Source organism: Salvia miltiorrhiza, chromosome 3 (genome assembly GCF_028751815.1).
Source record: "Salvia miltiorrhiza cultivar Shanhuang (shh) chromosome 3, IMPLAD_Smil_shh, whole genome shotgun sequence".
NCBI lineage: Eukaryota > Viridiplantae > Streptophyta > Magnoliopsida > Lamiales > Lamiaceae > Salvia > Salvia miltiorrhiza.
In genome coordinates, this window is record NC_080389.1 from 16,328,367 (window position 1) to 16,349,752 (window position 21,386).

At 36.1% G+C, this 21,386-nt stretch overlaps 2 protein-coding genes across 3 annotated transcripts; one reads left to right on the plus strand and one right to left on the minus strand.

The window, feature by feature from the left end:
- Window positions 1-1,566: 1,566 nt before the first annotated feature.
- LOC131018457 (disease resistance protein RPP13-like) lies at window positions 1,567-3,218 on the minus strand. Its single transcript, XM_057947177.1, has 2 exons — window positions 2,901-3,218; window positions 1,567-2,031 (listed from the first exon to the last, which is right to left on the minus strand). The coding sequence occupies exon 2, from the start codon at window positions 1,984-1,986 to the stop codon at window positions 1,567-1,569; it is 420 nt and encodes a 139-aa protein (XP_057803160.1). The 5' UTR covers window positions 1,987-2,031; window positions 2,901-3,218.
- Window positions 3,219-5,378: 2,160 nt separating this feature from the next.
- On the plus strand, window positions 5,379-8,185 carry LOC131017849 (putative late blight resistance protein homolog R1B-16). Of its 2 annotated transcripts, none has more exons than XM_057946591.1 (2): window positions 5,379-7,909; window positions 7,996-8,185. In XM_057946591.1, exon 1 carries the CDS (start codon window positions 5,756-5,758, stop codon window positions 7,886-7,888), a length of 2,133 nt encoding a protein of 710 aa, XP_057802574.1. In that variant the 5' UTR covers window positions 5,379-5,755; the 3' UTR covers window positions 7,889-7,909; window positions 7,996-8,185. The 2 variants fall into 2 exon arrangements, with proteins under 2 accessions (XP_057802574.1, XP_057802575.1); XM_057946592.1 differs by having other exon boundaries at window positions 5,380-7,909; window positions 7,989-8,185.
- Window positions 8,186-21,386: the final 13,201 nt, after the last annotated feature.

Consider the following 21,386-nt stretch of genomic DNA (forward strand, 5'->3'; position numbering starts at 1 on the left):
ATCGTTCTACGAATCTTGACACGTTTCCATTTTGGATAATAATTATTACCTTCTCTCTCATACTTTATCACTTTTATTACTCTCTCTCTCTCTTACTTTATCACTTTTATTACTTTCTCTCTTCTACTTTATTATTTTTATATTTTATTAACTACACACTTAAAACACTAATCTACAACTTCTTAATTCCCGTACCGAATCCAAACGCGTCAAGATTCGTGGGACGGAGGGAGTAGTAATTAAGAGTTCAATCATGATATAGCAGCTATATTAAATCTGTCATAAATAAATGTATAAATGTAGGATTGAGCTGTACTATATATAAACCTTCTTTGTAATGAATTGAATCTCTTACACGTTACACCTAAATAACTACACTTAATTTATAAAGTAAATTGTGTCCCCAATAAAATTTGAACCCGGAATCACGAATTTAGGTTAAGTGCAAGATGTTTAAATTAAAAAATTTATTTGATTCTAATCCTATATATTAGAGACGAGATCTTATAGAGCGTTTAGTCTATCTAATTAGATCTCTTAACATTGCATAATGTTAAACGAAAAATAATTTGAAGTTTAAAATATACTTTGATTCACATGTATAAAGAGGAGAAATATTACTGAATTACAATACTCGAGTGTAGTTAATGAATTTTAACTTATTTCTGACCTTTAAAATAATGAAAAATCACGTATACCCCCTCTCACACATGCACACATAACACACACTCTTTCATTCGTCTCTTCCATTTGATTCCAAGAAGAATGAACAAGAAAAGTTTGATTTTAAAGTGTACATGAGAGATTTGCTTATGTTGCTATTGGTTTACTTGCAAAATCATAGACCAAATCTGGAATGACGAACAATATTGGATCCCCTTTCTTTCTCTTTTCTTTAAAACGAAGTTCTGTATTTATTCCAGTTCCGCACGTACTATCTAGTACTTTCTCTGTCTCCTAAGAGTGTATTACATTTTTTATTTTTGTCTATCATCTAAGAGTGTTTCACTTTCATTTTGAAACATGACCCCACTTTCTTTTTTAATTACAATCACTCAATTCTACATAACTTCACAATCAATTCAACCGTACCACTCATTTTCACTCAACATATTATCTATTAAAGTTTTCTTTAAACATGCATCATCCCATATGTAATACATTCCTACTGGACGGATGGAATATTTTATTTCTAAAATATCTCCATCAAAATTTGAAGATCCGTCGAGTCAACTATTGAGCTCGATCTAGTCCACCAGTCAACTGAGACTATAATTCTGTTGAGCTTGATCTAGTCAACTGAGACTATAATTATTCATGACAGCCTTAAACATAGTCAGATGCAAAGTCATGCAATATCAGCTGCTAATCCGCCGTCAAGGCTCGCGCCGCCGGCCAAAATCACCGTGATTGGTCTCGATCGAAATGTTCAAAGATAAAGGAGCGCTTGTTTGCAGATTCAAGGGAGCTCCCCATCATTCCGATCATCGGCACCTACGGAATCTGTAAAACCACTGTGAATCTTACTATTAATTTATCAGGATCCGTTAATCATATTTACTTTTATCATGCTAAATCTAAAATTATGATTATATGGTACCTATCATTGTCAGGAAATAGCTTCCTCACATCATCCCAAGCTTTCTTACTCCACACGTTGTCCATTACAATAAGATACCTCCCACCCATTAGGTATTCGCGAATTTCGTCCTCCTTGGGGATCTTGCTCTGTAAAGTTGAAATTCCTTTCACAGAAGCTAGCAGATCTAAAGCAACCCTTCCTTCGCTATAATCTTGTGATACAGTCACCCAACCCCGAATATCAAAACACTCCATAATTGGACTATTATAAATAGTTTCAGCAAATGTGGTTTTCCCAATACCTCCAGTTCCAACAATTGAAAGGACTTGTAGTCTGGATGAAGAACAACCGAAAGTAAGCTGCTTCATTACCCAGAATAGATCTTCATGAGAACCAAGCATCATATCTTTGCTTGTGGCTGCACGTCTCGATGATGCGCAGGTGCGGAGCTAGCATTTTGAAAATGAACAGAGGAAATTATACTTTTATATGGGTGCATTTACTTTGATAAAAAAGGAGAGAAAAAATATATTTTCACTCATTTTCCATCATTTTCACATGTTTATTATGACGGAAAATTTTCTCCAGGCAAGTGGAATATTTTCCGGGGCAGCCCATTTTTCACTCATTTTCTCGCCAATGTTAGATAATATTGTCCTAAGGTGGGGGTGTGAAAATATTTTTCAACATATTCTCATTTTTTTTATCTCTAATAAACATATGGTAAAAAAAAAACAAAAAGAAGAAAAGAGAAAATAATAATATTTTCTCATCTTTTCTTATTCATTATTTTTCAATAAAAATTTTACAACCAAAATAAACGCAAATATATCAATCAAAGGACAAACTAAATGCCTGGTCCCAATAATATCCTCAACTATTAATAATATCAATCAAATGCCTAAACTATTGAGGTTATAACAAAAATGTCTCGAACCATCTATAACATCAATTAAATGCCCAAACTCACAAAAATTAAAACTATTAAATATAATTCTTTGTATTGTAATTCTAATTGATTAAATTTACAGAATATAAAATACTAAATTATATGGATAAAGAATTCTAATAGATACTACTACTTAAATAATTATTGAAATATAAAATATAAATCATAATATATTTTTAAATTTATTATATGTATAAAATATTAAATTACACAATTGACCTTAAATTAAGTATATATGAGGAATATAATAGGCAAATCAAATTTTTTAAAACATATTTTTTTTAATAGATATAAATTTACCAATTTTATATATAAAAAATAAAAATAATAAAAATGAAAAGTCCATCGATAATTTTACAAAGAAATTACCCGGAAGATCCCCGAGTCGTGCCCGGGGCTTGGCTCCGTCTCTACCACAAATGACTCCAATTTCTCTGCTACTTGCTGCAACTGAAGCCCGAAATCGGAATCCGACACTCCGACGGTCTGCTTGATTGATCTGTAATCTGATGGATCTTTTGCGGACAGAAGAGATTCGATTACATCTTTTGTTGGAGTTGCTACCTCCCTGAGTTGGCCTTCCAATTCCAAGTTGTTGACTATTTGTGGTAAGTCTCCGAGAAAAGACTTCAAGTCAACGATGTGGCCGAGTATGGATCTGATGATTTCTTTAATATCCGCAGACAATCAACCGACTCTTGGAAATCAATTTTGAGGAAGCCTAGAAAAGAAAAGTGTGAAAGGGAGGAATGGATATAATTCTCATGGAAAATTTAGAGTGGTAAATTAACTATGAGGTGGTCTTATGACACTAACACTTACACTATGTTAAAATGATACTAACACTATTTTGTTATATAAATGACACTATCATGTTATATAAATAATATTGTAGCGAAATGACACTAACACTATATTGAAATGACACTAATATTAAATGACACTATCATGTTATTGAAATGACACTGTATACCCGGGTGCACAGAAGAATTTGTGATTAACTATTGATATTTTTACAATTACGTTTTCACCAATTAGAGAACATAGACATGTGTGAGAGTTGATTACAGTGTCACGAAAAAAAAAATATAACGCTTATTATTAAATTATATTCACTCTGTCCACTAAAAATGACGACACATGTTTGAATGAAAATTGTTAAGATATTGTAAGTGGAGGAAATGTCCCACTTAAAAAGTAATATTAATAATCATAATTAATTGTATTGTGAATGGAGAAAAAAAAAAGTAATATTAATAAACTTATATGGATTTATATATTTTTGAGGGTTCTATGCGTTCGAACGTCTCGCGTAGGCCTTAGAATTGCCCCTGATTTCATATTATGATTTGCAGGTATAAGTTTATTTGTTACTCCCTCCGTCCACAATTTAATGCCCTGTTTGGCTTTAAAAAACTGTCCACAAATTAATGCCCTGTTTTGCTTTTTGTACCCTTTTACTCTCTTACTTTTTCTATATTTACTACCCTTTGCCACTAATGGACCCACCTTCAAACACCTTTTTCACTTTTATATTCTATATTTACTACACTTTATCACTTTATCACTTTAGTCAACTACTTTATCACTTTAGTCAACTACCCTTATATTTCATACACATCACTTTTTTCAGCTTTCTTAGTCTCCGTGCCAGGACCCAAGTAGGGCATTAATTTGTGGACGGAGGGAGTATAATAAAATAGGTTTGGTCCCTCAAAAAAATACTCCCTCCGTCCGCCAAAAGTATGGCACTTTGGCTGGGCACGGAGATTAATAAAATTGGTGATGATGTTGATGTAGTGGAGAAAGGGTCCCACCACTTTTTGAGATGTGTGGTGGAGATTGAATTTGGGGTGAGTTTTTTGTAAATAAAGAGTGTTTGTAAGGATAAAATATAAAGGTGGATGGTGGGACCATGGCTTAAAAAGGAAAGTGGAATACTTTTTGCGGACGCCAAATATAGTAATTGTGCCATACTTTTGGCGGACGGAGGGAGTAAAAAATAATAATAAAATAGGTTTGGTGGATGAGATAGATATGATTGGAATAGTTATTAAATAATTTATCCAATTTTGAGGTGATAAATAATCACTCAATTGGATGATTTGATTCAGGCCAAATTATCAATCACGAATCTAATCATATAAACCAAACACTTGACTAATATAGATTATTTTATCAATCATGTTATATCACTCAAATCAAACACTTTCTTAGTGTAGTAAGAATCTCACAGTAAATATAATTTTAAATTAAGTGATTATGAAGTGGAATTAGCTAGGATCTCATCCATGGCAAATTTTGTAAAATTAATAAAGAATTGAAAGTTAATAAGATGATAGAGTTGTATATAGATTAGTCAGAACCGATCACCTACTCACCGTGGGCAGGCATAATGTGCACATCACTGATGTGACAATCTTAATTAAACTAAGATAATTTTAATTAGAGTAAGATATGATAATTCTCTTTTCAAATTAAAATTGTCACATTAGTGGTGGGCATATTATGCTTGCCCACGGTGAGTAGGTGATCGGTTCTGATAGATTAATAGTATTATAAATGAACGTCATATATTCTTTTTTAATTGATAAAAAAAATTATGACAAATTTTCGTGATAATAGAGATTAGTAAATAAATATTTAAATTAAGGGATTAATAATTAAATATTCAAATGATCAACTTTTTCGTTTTATGCGTTCGAGCAATGAAAGTATCAAACTTTCACATGAACCCAAAATTTCAGGTATTTGACATTGATGTGGTCTCACGTGCAATCGGTGCAATCGAGTCGTACAGGACCCAAATCTTTATTCATATGAAGATACAATCTTTTGGTTGCACTATGCAACGGGTTTCACCGGAGTTTTTATACTTGAGCATTAAAGTATTGAATGAAGCAAATTATTATTCCCTCCATTCCATTGGAAAGAAATTGCTCAAATTTCGTACTACTACTTGGAACAGGTCAATGACTTGAGACTTTAGTCGACCCAGTTGATCTCTGACCCACACTTCTTTCTTCTTCCCATAGAAGAGTTTATGAACTGTATTCGATTTGGGCACTTTTCTGCTCGATGATTTTCCAGCAAATTCAACAGTTTGCTAGACAATCCAGCTGAAAATAGTTCTCTTTCATATTTATTTACGAAATATTTGGGTCAAAATTTGAAGATCCATCGAGTCAACTGTTGAGGTCGATCAAGTCAACTGATACAGAGACATGCGATCCGGTGCTAATCCGCCGTCAAGGCTTGCACCGCCGGCCAAAATCGACGCGATTGGTCTAGAGCCTGATGTTAAAGCGATAACGGAGCGCCTGTTTACAGATTCAAAGGAACTCCACTTCATTCCGATCGTCGGCACCGGCGGAATCGGTAAAACCACTTTGGCTCAAACTATTTATCACGATCCATTAATCGTAGGTAAATTCGATATTCGTGCTTGGGTCACAGTGTCTCAGGATTATAGTTTTGGCGATATTTTTAAGAATTTGCTTATTTCCATGAAAGAATTTGTGAGAGAGGAAACATCCGGACTAAGCAATCATGAAATGGCTGAGAAAGTGTATCAAACCTTGATAGGTAGGAGATATTTGATTGTGATAGATGATATGTGGAGCGAAAAAACTTGGGATGAAGTGAGGAATTATTTTCCCGATAGAGGTGACGGAAGTCGCATCATTTTGACTACGAGGCTAGAGGATGTGGCTGCTCGTGCTGATTCTTCGAAGAAATTTCATGAGATGAAGTTTTTGGGGGATGATGATAGTTGGGATTTGCTTAAGAAGGAGGTGTTCAAAGGGAGAAGCTATCCTCCCACATTGGAAAAGATAGGAAGGAAGATTGCGAAGAGCTGTGGAGGATTGCCTCTTGCGATTGTTGTGATTGCAGGGCTTTTGTCCGAGGTCAGTCGAACTGAAGCCGACTGGGAGCAGATTGCAAACAACATAAATCTAGCCATCACTGCAGAGGAAGAGAAGTATGCTGCAATACTATCTTTGAGTTATACCAATTTGCCTCATCATTTGAGGCATTGTTTCTTGTACATGGGAGCTTTTCCGGAGGATTACGAGATTCCTGTCTCAAATTTGGTGAAATTGTGGGTAGCTGAGGGCTTTGTGCAATCAACATTGACCAAATCCCCTGAAGAAGTAGCAGAGGGGTTTTTGATGGATCTCATAAAGAGGAATCTTGTTCTGGTCAAGAAGAGGAAGTCCAATGGCGGAATCAAGAGCTGTGGCGTTCATGATCTGCTGCGCGACTTGTGCTTGGTGAGATCCTTGGAAGAGAACTTTCTTCTGTATTTCATGGGTAAGTTTGTTCTTCCTGAGATTTTCGAAGATCAACTCCGTATTAGTGTATCTTATTCTGATAATCTGCTAGAGATAGATGGCTCAACCATCCAAACTATCATATGCTACCAAAGAAGTAAAATAGGCTCATTGGAGAAATTTAGATTGCTTAGCATATTGGATATGGTGAAAGCTGATCTCCCAAATCATGTGTTTGAGCTGCTCCATTTAAAGCATGTTGCCTTGAGCTCGCCTACCGTGATTCCTTCATCAATATCAAGCCTTCGAAATCTTGAAACCTTGATTGTTTATCCAACAAAGCCATGTATGGTGACTTTGCCGGATGAAATATGGAAGATGTCGCGTTTAAGACATCTCATCTCCTCCTCATTTCATCCCTTACCCCGTCTAGATGGAGAAACTCCTCCTTTAGAAAACTTGCATACGCTTTCACTTGTAACAAACTTCGTATGCAGTGAAAGGATGGTGGAAATGATTCCAAATGTTAAGAAGTTGGGAATATGCTACATAGAAGGGAAGCTTGACGATGAATATCATCTAGAAAATCTTCAACGTTTAGATAAACTTGAGAAATTAAAAATGGAGATATGTAGTGATTTCTCTCTGAGGCCAAGTTTGAATCCTGTTTTCCCTGAGGCGTTGAAGAAGTTAACCTTGAGCGGTTGGCATCATCCTTGGGAAGATTTGAGTATTGTTGGTTCATTGCCTAATCTTCAAGTGCTCAAATTGAGAAACTATGCTTGTGACGGAAGCATTTGGAAAACAAGTGAGGGAGAATTTGAAGAGCTGGAATTTCTTCTGATTGATGAATGCAATCTTGAAGAATGGTTGATGGACAGCAGCCACTTTCCAAAGCTCAAGAGTCTAGTACTTCAACGGTGTCCTTCTCTTGCAGAGATTCCAGATGATTTTGGATACATTCCGACACTTGAACTGATTGAGGTTGATGGGCGGAACAAATCTCTCGTGGAGTCGGCCAAAAGGATACAAAATGAACAAGAAACGGAGTATGAAAATTACAGCATTCAAGTTCGTTATTGATGTTCTCTTTCAACTCATCAGGTTAGTCATTGACTCATGTCTTGCCGAATTCAAATCAACTTTTCATTCACGAGCTATCTTTCTTATAATTGCAATTTAGTTTGCAGGCGTTAAGGGCATCCACATTGGGGCGCGGACACCGGCCCGGGCTGGCGCTTGTACCGTACAACCAGGTTGCACTGTTTATAGTGTACAAGAAATAGAAAACTAAATGTAGCTTCACTATTTATAGTGTACTACACATTGTACAGAATCTTTCATTTTTCAGGGTGGGATTCAATGTAATAACAACTAAATATAACTTCATTATTTAATCTACATATACATTTAAAATAAGGATAAAATAGAAAAAATAATTATTGTAATGTTTTTTAAGTTATTGTGTTTTTTAATAAATGTAATTTGAAGTTGTTAAATTTAATGTTAATTTTAATTAAAAATAACATTAAAATTAAATACGAAATAAAAATCAAGATTTAAGAGCCCCGCTCTCCAATATAAGGTGTTGGTTCCAAAATGGTGGGGACCATTTTTAAGAGTCAAGGTTGGCTCACGGGTGCTCTAATTAATTTGTATCATCGACCGCGAGCTTGCTGATTGGAAAACCAAGCATTTTAGCCTAACTATTGCATACGTTGAAGCAAGATTAAATGATGATTTTGATTGGTTCAGTTATGATGTGTGATTTTCTCGTGGAATCTGGTTGTTGGATTTCAAGAAGTAGTTGCCACTTTTCTTGTAAAAGATTCTCGTTAGAATTTATATTTACTTCCATTTCAAATTTAATCCGGTCGTTGGATTCCAAGAAATAGTTGTCACTTTTCTTCTAAAAGATTCTCGTTAGAATTTCTTCTTCTTCTTCGACAACATTTTGATAAAACAAATACTCCCTTCATTGTGTGTGTGTTGACCAAGCGGTAAGAAGTTAATGCCCAAGGTCAAAGGTTTTGGATTTGAGTTTCCTGTAGTGCGATCTTTAAATTTCTTTATGTCATACTGGTAATTTATATATAAAAAAAAAAACTCCCTTCATTCACAAAAAAATTGACAAACTATATATAGTTATTGGTTTTAATAAAATGATTGGTAAGGTTGGTAAGTGGAGTAATATATGGTCTCAGTCTCACTACAAACATAGTTTTAAACTAAATGGTTATAAATTGAGTTGTTAAGAAGAGTAATAGTTCCATTAATGACAATTTTCTAAATAATGGGAACTAAAGGTTAATAAGGTGGTGAGTTGTGTAAACTATACTCCTGTAAATAGACGTATAGTAATAATTTTTTTCGGAACGAATAAATTATGATAAATTTTTAGTGGATCGAGTGATTATATTGTAATAAATAATCTTTTGGGGGTTTCTTTTGAAATGCTCGTCTATTTATAACGGGTACAAATTAAAAAATCCTCACAAACATGAATTATTGATCTTGTGTTTTGTTTATGTCATTTATGAGGTGTTCAGTGTTTACTTTTGAGTGATGAAATAACATAGAAATAATGCTACTATAGATTAATCTATCAAATACATTGAATTAATTATTTTCGAACTTATTCGATCATCACATTCTTAGAAATAGAGCAATATTGTTTTTCTAAATCTGATTTATTTTATAGAAATAAATGAAGATAAGATCACACACAGAAACCATCAGTCATCACTTGTTTCCTTTTGCTTTTTACGTGAAAAAACATAGCTTTGTGTTGAAATGGACTGTCTGCTTGCTTTGTATTGAAATTGAAATGTTAGGCAGACCCATCATTATTGGGCCTCAGCCTACCTCATGTGGCCCATTGAGAAAAGCCTGCTCATTACTTTTTTTGTTTTTTTTCTTGAACCCTTGTTTTCTCCACTGCAAGCCGCTAGAGAAAAAGTGTGTCGTGTGCATTGCAATTTGCATCTCAAGAGCCGCTACAGAAAAAGGTTTAAATTAATGAGTGGATTTTGAAAATAGTCTATATCTTTTAGTAAACTTAAAAATTATCTATTAAGATAAAAATTTAAAAAAATATCCACACTTACCATTTTACTCCTTCAAACACTATCCTTTTAAAAATTTCCGTATTTCACAACCCAGTAAAATTCACAACAAGAATTTTTTTGTTGTGAATTCTAGTAGCTGTGAATTTGAGTTTTAAAGTTTGAATTCATAACTAAAAACATTAGTTGTGAATTCACAACTAGCAATAGAGTTGGTTGTGAATTCGATATTTAAAACTCGAATTCACAACTAACACTAGCAATTCAGCCGTGAATTCATCAAACTGGTTGTGAATTCGGGAATTTACAACCAAAACAACTAGTTGTGATTTCGAGCTTTAAAACTCGAATTCACAACCGGATTTATTTTGATTGTGAATTCAAGTAGTCGTGAATTTGAATTTTAAAGATTGAATTCACAACCAAAATAACTAATTGTGAATTCGAGCTTTAAAACTCGAATTCACAACCATGATTTATTTTGGTTGTCGAATTCATAATTAGTTATTTTGGTTGTGAATTCAAGTAGTCATGAATTTGAATTTTAAAGTTTGAATTCACAACTAAAACAATTGTGAATTCAAATTTTAAAAATTGAATTCACAACAAACAATAGAGTTGGTTGTGAATTCAAGAACAATTAATTGTGAATTCATAGATCTGGTTGTGAATTCATAATTCTAATTGTGAATTTAAAAATATCAAGTTGTGAATTCATAGATCTGATCGTAAATTCAATAACATTAACCAAAATATTCCAATTAATTAATTATCAATTATGAGTTTAATTATGGCAGTGCCATGCGTTCAGCGGCGAGCTCGCCGGCCTTAGGCGATGAGATTCAAGAGAGAAAGAGAGATGTGACGTGTATGTGCCCATGAATTAAAGACAGTTGCCGGAAGAGTTTAAATTAAAGCCACTTTTCTTTTCCAATTAGATGGGCTAAAGTAATAATGTTTCAGCTGTAAAAAGCATGACAAAACCAATATGCACATATACAGTTAAAACTCGACGAGACAAGTGTTAATGTAAATTGAAGAATATGATCCGTAATCAATTTGCAAATCTTTCACGGCGGTGGCATTGACAGCAGAACAGATCGAGAGGGAGGGAAGATCTGCGATGAGAGAGAGAGAGCAAGAGGAAAGAGAGATGAGCGGCGGCGGCATCGAACTTTCGCCGGTCCAAGGCGGCGGCGGCAGAATATATCGAGAGGGAGGGAAGATCTGCGATGAGAGAGAGCGAGATGAGAGAGAGAGAGAGAGAGAGAGAGAGAGGAGCGGCGACGGCATTGAACCTTCGTCGGTCCAAGGTAGTGGCGGCAGAACAGATCGAGAGGGAGGGAAGCTGCGATGAGAGAGAGAGCGAGAGGAGAGAGAGAAATATGAGACAGAGAAGATCTCTTTTTGATGTTGTATATATGAGTATTTTTTTAATTTTAATCTTAGGGCAGTTTAATCATTTAACACAAAAAGTGGGTATTTCTTTTAAGTTTTTATTTGAGTGGGTAAATTTTAAAGTTACTAAAAAAAAGTGGCTACTTTCATATATTGACTCTTAATGTGTGTATTTTAGTTATTCATGTTATTGGATTATTTTGTGCTTTAGTGGAATTTAACATACACAATTAGATGATTTCTGATACAGGAATTGAAGATTTTGATGTCGATGAGATTCTATGAAAGAAATAGAAGAAGAAGATATTGTTGGTGCAATTACTAATGAGCCTGAAAGAGTCGAAAATTGGCAAATTGATTTGGGCTAAAAGATTTTGATGTCGATGATATTATTGTTGGTGCAATTACTTTTATTTATTTTCTTTTTCTAGTTTAGATTTATTTTGAGTTTTCAAGATTTGTTCTTTCAATTTCTGATAACATTTTTGTTTATTTTATCATTTGATTATTATTTATGTTTTCTTTATTTAATTTTATTGTGTTTTATTTTATTAGTTCAATTATGAGTAGTTAATTCTTTAATTCGGCGAGAATAATAAAATATTGATTTAATAATCTATGAGATCTAATTGTTCATATAATTGATTCCTATTGATTCCGATTTATTCATTGTATTTAAAGTCAATTATGATTTAATTTAAGTCTGATCAACTTAGATTTAATTGGATTAAAATCAATTGGTTCCTCCAATCCGTAATTGTTGGAATATGATCAATTAGTAATAAAGCTACTATGTTTGTAGTAGGGATAAATTGGTAGACTGATTATTAATAGGGTATCTAGGGTAATCTGTCTAAACTGGGTTCCTTCATCTTAATGCTATTATAATATTAAATCTAGGTCAGACGTCTTCAGCTAGGTTATATTTTAATAAGGGAAATAAGCAGGTCTGACGTCTCCAGCTGTTTATCGACACAGTAAGTAGGAATTGGGGTACGTCTGTTGCATTCACGGTATCTTATAACTGGTTGGTTGATAGGGATTAACTCACCTTTGAGTCAATAAACAGAGATATTAAATTAATATGGATTTATTCAAGCCGAGTTACTTTCTTTTGATTATTTTCTAGAATATTTTCGTGCTTTATTTATTTTCTTAGTTGATAATTATTTTTTTCAAAATTAAGGCGTGGTGGTGGCTACACCAAAATTTAGGTCTTTAGAGAATTGTATGATTTTACTTGCTCTCTACGGTTCGACCCTGCTTATCATTATACTCACTTAATTCTTGATAGTATTGCAGGAATTATTTGGTGGTATATGACGACCACCAAATTGGCGCCGTTGCCGGAGAGCGATGTTAATTGAATTCTTTTTTCCTTTTGACCTATTTTTCTTTTTATTTTCTTTTTGTTTATGAGCAGATCTTCTAAGCCAAATCTCTTATACGATTGTGATATCGAGAAAACCGCAAAGAAACTAAGAAAGGAGGCTAAGGCAAGAAAGCTGCTAGGATTGCTGGATTCGCAACTTGATCTGTCTGCCCAAACAGAACAGTTCGTCAAGGCTGAACCCAGTGCTGCCATTGCTGACGAGGCTTTCTTTGCCCAAACGGACCCTGATTCAGAGGCAGAAATAGATTTTGAGGAGGAAGTTGAGTTGATTTTTGACTTGAGTACAGAAATCGACATGGCTGTCAACGATCCTAGGTTGTGTGACTGTGACCTCTCTAGTCACGAGGCGGATGATCCTCCTACTCCAATCCGAATGCCGGAGGCTGCTACTTCCATCGAGATTAAGCTGGGATTTGCTTAATGTTCTCCCTAAGTTCTATGGTAAGAAGGGAGAAGATCCATATGATTTTCTAAGCGAGTTCATCAAAATTTGCAAAGTGTAAAACCGTCCCACTGGAGTGTCAGAGGAGCGTTTTAGGTTGGCAACTTTTCCTTTCACCATGACAGCTGAAGCAAATTCTTGGTTCGCGAGCCTTCCACCGAATTCTATCGCTTCATGGGCCGAGATGAAGAAGCTATTCCTGAAATATTTTTCCCTCCCACCAAGACGAATGCACTGAAAAAGGAAATTAGTGGAGTCAAGCAGGAGTACGATGAGTCACTGAGCACATACTGGACTAGATTCAGGAGGTTGGTGGATAGCTGCCCTAACCATAAGTTTTCCGAGGGAGATTTGCTGCAGTACTTCTACCAAGGGATGACAGTAGATACCAAAAATTTTGTGAACTCATCGAGTGGATGAGGGTTTTCTCAAAACACTGTGAGTGAAGTCAAAAGATTGATCCAACACTTGGTGGAGGCAACGAGAGAGTATGAGGAGCCACGCATTCAATTGCTCAAGAAGGCTGCACAAGCAAACTCTTCTAACTTTGAAGACAAGTTCGAAGAGAGAATGAGGAGAATGGAGAGATTGCTAAATACCGTGGTGGAAAATGTAGCAAGTGCTGGACAACTGACCAAAAAATCATGTGGAGCATGTGGATGTTTTGGCCACACAAGTTTGCAGTGCACTGGGGGTGATGAGGATTTCCAAGCTCAAGAAAATGCATCCCATAATTTCTACAACTACCCTGATCCAGCGCCTCACCCTAACTTTTGTTGGAGGGATCCAGATCAGAAGCAACCTCAACAAGTGCCGCCACAACAGCAGCAGAATTATCGACCTCCACACCAAAGGATTGGACATCCAACACCACCACCTCATCAACCCACACAAGAAAATCAAGGAAAAGCTCTTGAAGAGATGATGAGAGAATTGATTGGCTCACAACAATTATTGCAAAATAATTTGCAAACAACCAATGAAGCAGTGCAAAAACTTCGACAATCTCATGCAGAGCACAAGGTGCAGATGGAAGGGTTGGTTCCGTCCATGATGTGGATCTTCTCCCTCAGGCTCCACACGGTGTCGTTCTGGTCGGCCTCGATCTCGATCTTCCTCGCCGAGAATTTGACCGTGATCTTCATCTTGGCGTCGTTGAAGGAGGAGTATTCTGGGGTGCTTGTGGTCGAGAGGTTGATGTTTGTGCCGTCGGAGATGAGCGGATAGTCGTCTAAGTCGAGCCCGTCAATCAACTCCCAGTCCCAAACCCTCAGGGTCTGGGACTGGGCGGGGATTCCGATGAGGCGGTGGATTTTGTTTTTTATTTCTAGGATGGGCTCTTGGTTGCTAACATCTATAATGAATTTGCAGCGTTTCATCACGACTATGATCTTCATGATTTGGATGGTGGTGGTTTGAAGAGAGATTGATTGGTGCATGGTATATATATGAAAGATTCATGCAAAAGATATGAAGGTTTTACCACCACCTGTTGGTCGCATTCATGAGTAATTGATTTCTAATGCATATGATTTTTCATGCAAATTTTACATGACAAACTAATAGCATTTGGTAATTATTACTCGATCCCTCCGTCTACGAAATAAACTCTCATTTGATGCTCGGCACAGAAACTATGAAAGTTGATATAGTATGAATGAAATAAAAGAGTAGTTGACAAAAATGAAAGATTGTGGAATGGGCTCCATAGTGGTAAAAGGTAGTAAATATAGAATGTAAAAGTGATATGATTTTTCATGCATACGATAGATCTATATACAAAAAATCAAAAATAAAAAATATATATAACAGATTTCAAGAGAAAGTGTCTAATAAGGACATAAAACATCTCTTAAGAACATCACAATCTCTACCGTAGAGTTAGAAATTATAACGAAAATGAATAACTAATTAGTAAGATTTAGCTGGTCTGGGATACCTATTAATATTTAATCATATAATCTAACGAAAAATAATAAACTTTAGGACAGACAGACCCTGCAAAGCCTCGTTCCTGAAGAAGCTGCTCCATCTGCAATATTGAAGACCATATATAAAAAAATTGTAACGTGGAATGATCAATGAAATTTAATAATTAAACAAAGTAATCAACAAATGTCATGAGATATTTACATCAACATGTTATTTCCAATTCTTTTGAATTCCATGTAAATGGCCCATTCCAACGACAACAACCACTGAGTTATGTTTGGATGCGAATTTTAATAAATTGGTCGACATATATCTACACAGAGCAAATATAAAATGAAAACGGCGTACACCATAGTTACAAGGATATGAAGTCTAGAATAACAATGAAGAATGAAAAAGTAAATTCAAACGAATTTAAACACTAACCGATCCTGCTCATGAACAATGATTTCCATCAAAGTAGCATCTTGTCAAACCCCAAAGATACTCGATTCACGCTGTCAACATCATTCAATTCCTCCAACAACATAAAGGAAAAATCAACTTTTTAATTCTCGAGTCACATTATTAATAGGGTGTTTAGATGAAGCTTATACTTCAAATATATAGTTTACAATTTGTTTAATAGCTTATAAGTTTTTGAGAAGTGTTTGGCAAAATATAGTTTGTTGGTTTCAACATATGTCCTCTAGTTTATTACATATGTCCTTCTAACTTACAATTTCATCTCTTGTATATAATAAGTTAAATTATCCAAATACTTTAACAACTTAATTACAAGCTCAAGAAACATTACATTTTATAAACTCTTTAAACATCTTACAACTTGTTGGAGCTTATGAGTTTTCTAAAGCAAGCTTAGTTAAACACCCTCCTAATCTGAACTCCCCACATAGAATGCAGATAAATATAGGTTAATCTTATAAGTTATGTATACCTCCTTCTCTATATTATCAAGAGTTGCAAGTGTATCCGACGGTCTTAGAAAAAAAACAGCTGAAAATTTCCCAAAGAGTCGCCATGACAGGTACTCTCCCACATGTAATCTAAGGAAGAAGAAAACATTAGGAAGTGAAAAGTAGTAAGTTTTAGAACATATTACTACTTCCTTTCACCAAGAGTATACAACTTTTGGTGGACATAGATTTTAAGAAAACAGTTGGTAGATGTGTGTTAAGTAGAAATGAGTGGTTGAATTGAGTGTGAAACCATATAAAAATAAGTGGTTGTAGCTAACAAAAGAAAGTGAAATTATATACTCCCTCCGTCCGCGATATCGTTTCCACATTTGCCATTTCGGTCCGTCCGCGATATCATTTCCACTTCCATTTATAGAAGTAGGGTCCACAAACTTCCACTCACAACAATAGTGGGACCCAAACTCCACTCACTACATATCCACTACTATCCACCACTTTTCTTAAAACCCGCGCCATCCACAATGTGGAAACGATATCGCAGACGGAGGGAGTATATCCAAAAAAATAAAGTAGTATACTTTTTATGGACGTCAAATTGAGTAATTATTGTATACTTTCGATGGACAACAATAATATTATTTAGAATAAATAGATTGGGCTAAATAAGAGGTTGATCTCAGCTAGTATAACATAAATAACACTAATATACCCTTTTAACCATAAACAAAACTGCAGAAAAAGTTTGGTACCCATTTCTTGCTTTCAGCACCCTCTCATCATTAATCTCATGCTAGCTACATCCCCCACTCTCTCTCTCTCTCTCTATAGAATTTAAAACTGATCAGCACTCTCTTTCTCTTTCTCTCTGGATCACCACATACAAATTTCTTGTTTTCCATCTCTCTATCTGCATCAAATATTCCTATGTGGTGTGAGCACAAAAACCAAAGCTGCAATAAAAGTTCGGTGAGCAGATTTAATGATAGTAAATGCATTAACCAAAAAAGTTAAAGTGTATGCATCATCTCTTCTTCTTTTAATACTTGGAAAATAGCTCCATTTAATCAAGATGCGAGTAATGCTTTTGAGCCATCACATTGTCTCCTTTTTCATCTTCCTTTCAGCTAAGAACAAGAAAATGTATTATTTTTGCACAATCTCCCTTGTTTTCGTGTGCTTCTTCCTCCTTGGCTTCGGCATTAATTACCACGGCGACGGCTGCCGCCTACCACAACAAACCAGTACTATTCAACTTTGGTGATTCCAATAGTGACACAGGTGGCGCTTCCGTTCTTGGAGGGAAGCTGCTCGAGTTCTCAGAGTGGCGCACACTCTTTCATGAGCCAACCGGCCGTGCAAGCGATGGTCGTCTCATCCTCGACTTTTTGTGTGAGTCTCCCTCCTCACTCAATATATGTTATTTACAGCTACATAGAGTTATTGTGATGATGGGGTGTGTGTAGGTGAGAGTCTGAAGACCAAGTTCTTAACCCCATATCTAGAATTGTACACTCTAGAATTCTCAAACGGCCTCAACTTCGCCCACTTCTGGGGAAGCAAGACTGAAGTTGCGTTCTCTCGTAACTTTGGTTGCGCAGCGTGTACGAAACTTCAGTCTTGTTTCCCGAGAGTGTCGGCGCCGTCCGAGACAAAGTTGATGTCGTTTGAGAAATCCGGAGTGTACAATTCCAGATATGGGGTCAAGAACATGGTCTCCAGATTCTCACCTATACACACACCATCATCACATTAACAATATGTAGTTATAATACAAACATATATTGAGTTGAGGCAGAAAGTCGAGGATGAGACGACCATCGCATGCACGACCCGTTTTCTCGTGAAAGAATGTGCGCCCCTCCGAGAACTCGAGCGGATGCCCTGCAAGAACGGAAGCGCCGCCGCCAGTGTCACTGTTAGAATCACCGAAGTTGAATAACATTGGTCCTAATCAGTGAACTTGATCGAGATTTTGCCCGTTTTGGAGTTTGGCTGATCACATGGTTTTGATGAGGCTGTAAATGGCACGCCAAATTTTTGTATCTACGTCTGAGTGAATTTATAGTTGAGGAAAAACTTAGAGATATTAGTTATATGTCATTATAGCTAGATTCTGATCATGGACGTTCTACCAAAAATTGTTATTCGATTTCACAAAAAGGAAAACAAAAATAAATGAATTGAATCGCATTCAACCATTGTTTTGAATTTTTGGTTTAAGTTTTATTTTTATTTTAGTTCGGCAGACCCAAATTATTTTAAGAGGCAAAATAGGATATACCCGTTTTGAAAGATGAAACATAAAATATACCCACTTTTTTTAAAACAATAAAATCTACCCACTTAGGATATTTTAAGAGGCAAAATGTGATATACCCTTTTTGGAAGATGAAACATAAAATATACCCACTTTTTTTAAAACAATAAAATCTACCCACTTAGGACATTTTTACCCCTATGTGTAATTCACGCATTGCTCGCATTGCTCGACACTGAAGCGTCGAGCATTGAACTGTCGAGCATCGAGCATGTCGAGCAATAGTTTAAATTGAACTATTGCTCGACGCCTTGAACATCGAGTGTCGAGCAATTAAGAACTGTCGAGCATGTCGAGCAATTAAGAACTGTCGAGCAATTAAGAACTGTCGAGCATGTCGAGCAATAGTTCAATGTCAAGCAAGACGAGCAATAGTTCAAATTGAACTATTGCTCGATATTAAGTGTCGAGCATTGAGTGTCGAGCAATGTGAACCGTCGAGCACTGAACATTTTTGGCACAAATTCAAAAATCAAACTTCAGATCAGAAATCGTGCGACATCAGATCGGAAATCGTGTAGGTGGGGGAATCGGTAGAGAGAGAGAGAAGAAGAAGAAGAAGAAGGCTGCGGTGGATCTGTGGCCACGACGACGGGATCTGTGGCTGCGGTGACGGCGCTAGGGCGGCGGAGGCGGAGGCACGCTGGAGGGCGGCGGAGGCGCGCTGAGAGAGAGATGGGAGAGAGAAGAAGAAGAAGAAGAAGAAGAAGAAGAAGAAGAAGAAGAAGGTTGCGCCTGTGATTTGGAGAGGAGTCGCTGCGAGGCAGAGGAGGAGGAGAGGCTGGACGGCTGAGACGGGAGGATGCGGCGGAGGCATGCGTGGAGGCGCCGGAAGCGCGCTGGAGAGAAAAACGGCGGTGCGCGACGGAGGCAGATCTGGGCGGCCACGACGACGGGATCTGTGGCTGCGGCGACGACGCCAGGGCGACGGCGGCGGAGGCGCGCTGAGAGAAAGAGAGATGGGGAGAGGCTGCAATTTTTTTTGGGGGTGGGGGGAAGAGGTTGCGATTTTTGGTGTTTTTTTTGGAGAGGGGATTTGTTTGGTATTTTCTTTTTGTTTTAAGGGTATCTTAGTCCTTTCAACCTCAAAATGGGTACATTTTATATGTTTAATTTTGGGTGGGTATATTTTATGTTTCCTTTTTCAAATAGGGTAAAAAACACCATTAACCCATATTTTTACCCTTATGTATAATTCGCGCATTGCTCGACACTGAAGCGTCGAGCACTCAAGTGTCGAGCGTCGAGCATTGTACTGTCGAGCATCGAGGTGTCGAGCAATAGTTCAAATTGAACTATTGCTCGATAGCTCGAGTATCGAGTGTCGAGCAACTAAGAACTGTCGAGTGAGGCGGAGGCGTCAAGCGTCGAGCATTGAACTGTCGAGCAAGGCGAGCAATAGTTCAAATGTCGAGCATCGAGCATCGAGTGTCGAGCAACTAAGAACTGGGCGAAGGCGTTAAGCGTCGAGCATTGAACTATCGAGCAAGGCGGAGATATCAAACGTGGTGAGCAATAGTTCAAATTGAACTATTGCTCGACATTAAGTAGATCACTATAGAACAAACACACGAATCTTCGAAATATATCAACTCAATTCAAAAATGTTGTTCATAAACCATAAAATAGTTTTAGATAACAGTAACTCATGTATAGAAGACCTCAATATACCTTTCAAACCACCGGATTATGATCGAATCGAAAAAACCTACAATTGAAAAAGCTTTGGGGGTTTTGAAGATGAATATTTCAAAATTGTTTCGTTTTGTGTTTGATGTTGAAGTTGCAGAGATATATTCATTACCAATTATAGGCGCAAGAGGCTGCGGCGGAGGCGCTGGACGCTCGGTGGAGAGAGAGAAAGAGAGAGAGAGAGAGAAGAGTGTCTGCGATTTGGGGATTTGGGGGGGAGGGATTTGTTTAGTATTTTCTTTTTGTTTTAAGGGTATCTTAGTCATTTCAACCCCAAAAAGTGTACATTTTATACATTTCTTTTATAGTGGGTATATTTTTGTTTTTGTTTTTCAAATAGGGTAAAGACTAACCCTTATTTTAATCTCTTGACAACGAATCTAGCTACAATTTGAACAAAATTGTATATCAAAAAAATTGGTGACCGAAACCTCAATATAGTATTTTTAGAACACATTTTACTTCTACACTAGCACATAACATGTCATAATTAAAGTGCAATTTAATTCTTTGGCGTGCAGTAACTACTTTTCTTTTTCGTACATATGTTTGTAGAAAATGCAGGAGATGGGCAAGCAAATGAATGAGATGGGCAAGGAATATCAAAAAAGAAAAAAGGAAAAAGAAAAAAAGAAAAAAAAAGTTACTCCCTCCTTCCCACGAATCTTGACACGTTTTTCTTTTTGGATCGTTCTACGAATCTTGACACGTTTCCATTTTGGATAATAATTATTACCTTCTCTCTCATACTTTATCACTTTTATTACTCTCTCTCTCTCTTACTTTATCACTTTTATTACTTTCTCTCTTCTACTTTATTATTTTTATATTTTATTAACTACACACTTAAAACACTAATCTACAACTTCTTAATTCCCGTACCGAATCCAAACGCGTCAAGATTCGTGGGACGGAGGGAGTAGTAATTAAGAGTTCAATCATGATATAGCAGCTATATTAAATCTGTCATAAATAAATGTATAAATGTAGGATTGAGCTGTACTATATATAAACCTTCTTTGTAATGAATTGAATCTCTTACACGTTACACCTAAATAACTACACTTAATTTATAAAGTAAATTGTGTCCCCAATAAAATTTGAACCCGGAATCACGAATTTAGGTTAAGTGCAAGATGTTTAAATTAAAAAATTTATTTGATTCTAATCCTATATATTAGAGACGAGATCTTATAGAGCGTTTAGTCTATCTAATTAGATCTCTTAACATTGCATAATGTTAAACGAAAAATAATTTGAAGTTTAAAATATACTTTGATTCACATGTATAAAGAGGAGAAATATTACTGAATTACAATACTCGAGTGTAGTTAATGAATTTTAACTTATTTCTGACCTTTAAAATAATGAAAAATCACGTATACCCCCTCTCACACATGCACACATAACACACACTCTTTC

Coding starts and splice junctions, on each gene's coding strand:
- LOC131018457 (XM_057947177.1), bottom strand. CDS start 1,986: ATGATGCTTGGTTCTCATGAAGATCTATTCTGGGTAATGAAGCAGCTT.
- LOC131017849 (XM_057946591.1), top strand. CDS start 5,756: ATGCGATCCGGTGCTAATCCGCCGTCAAGGCTTGCACCGCCGGCCAAA.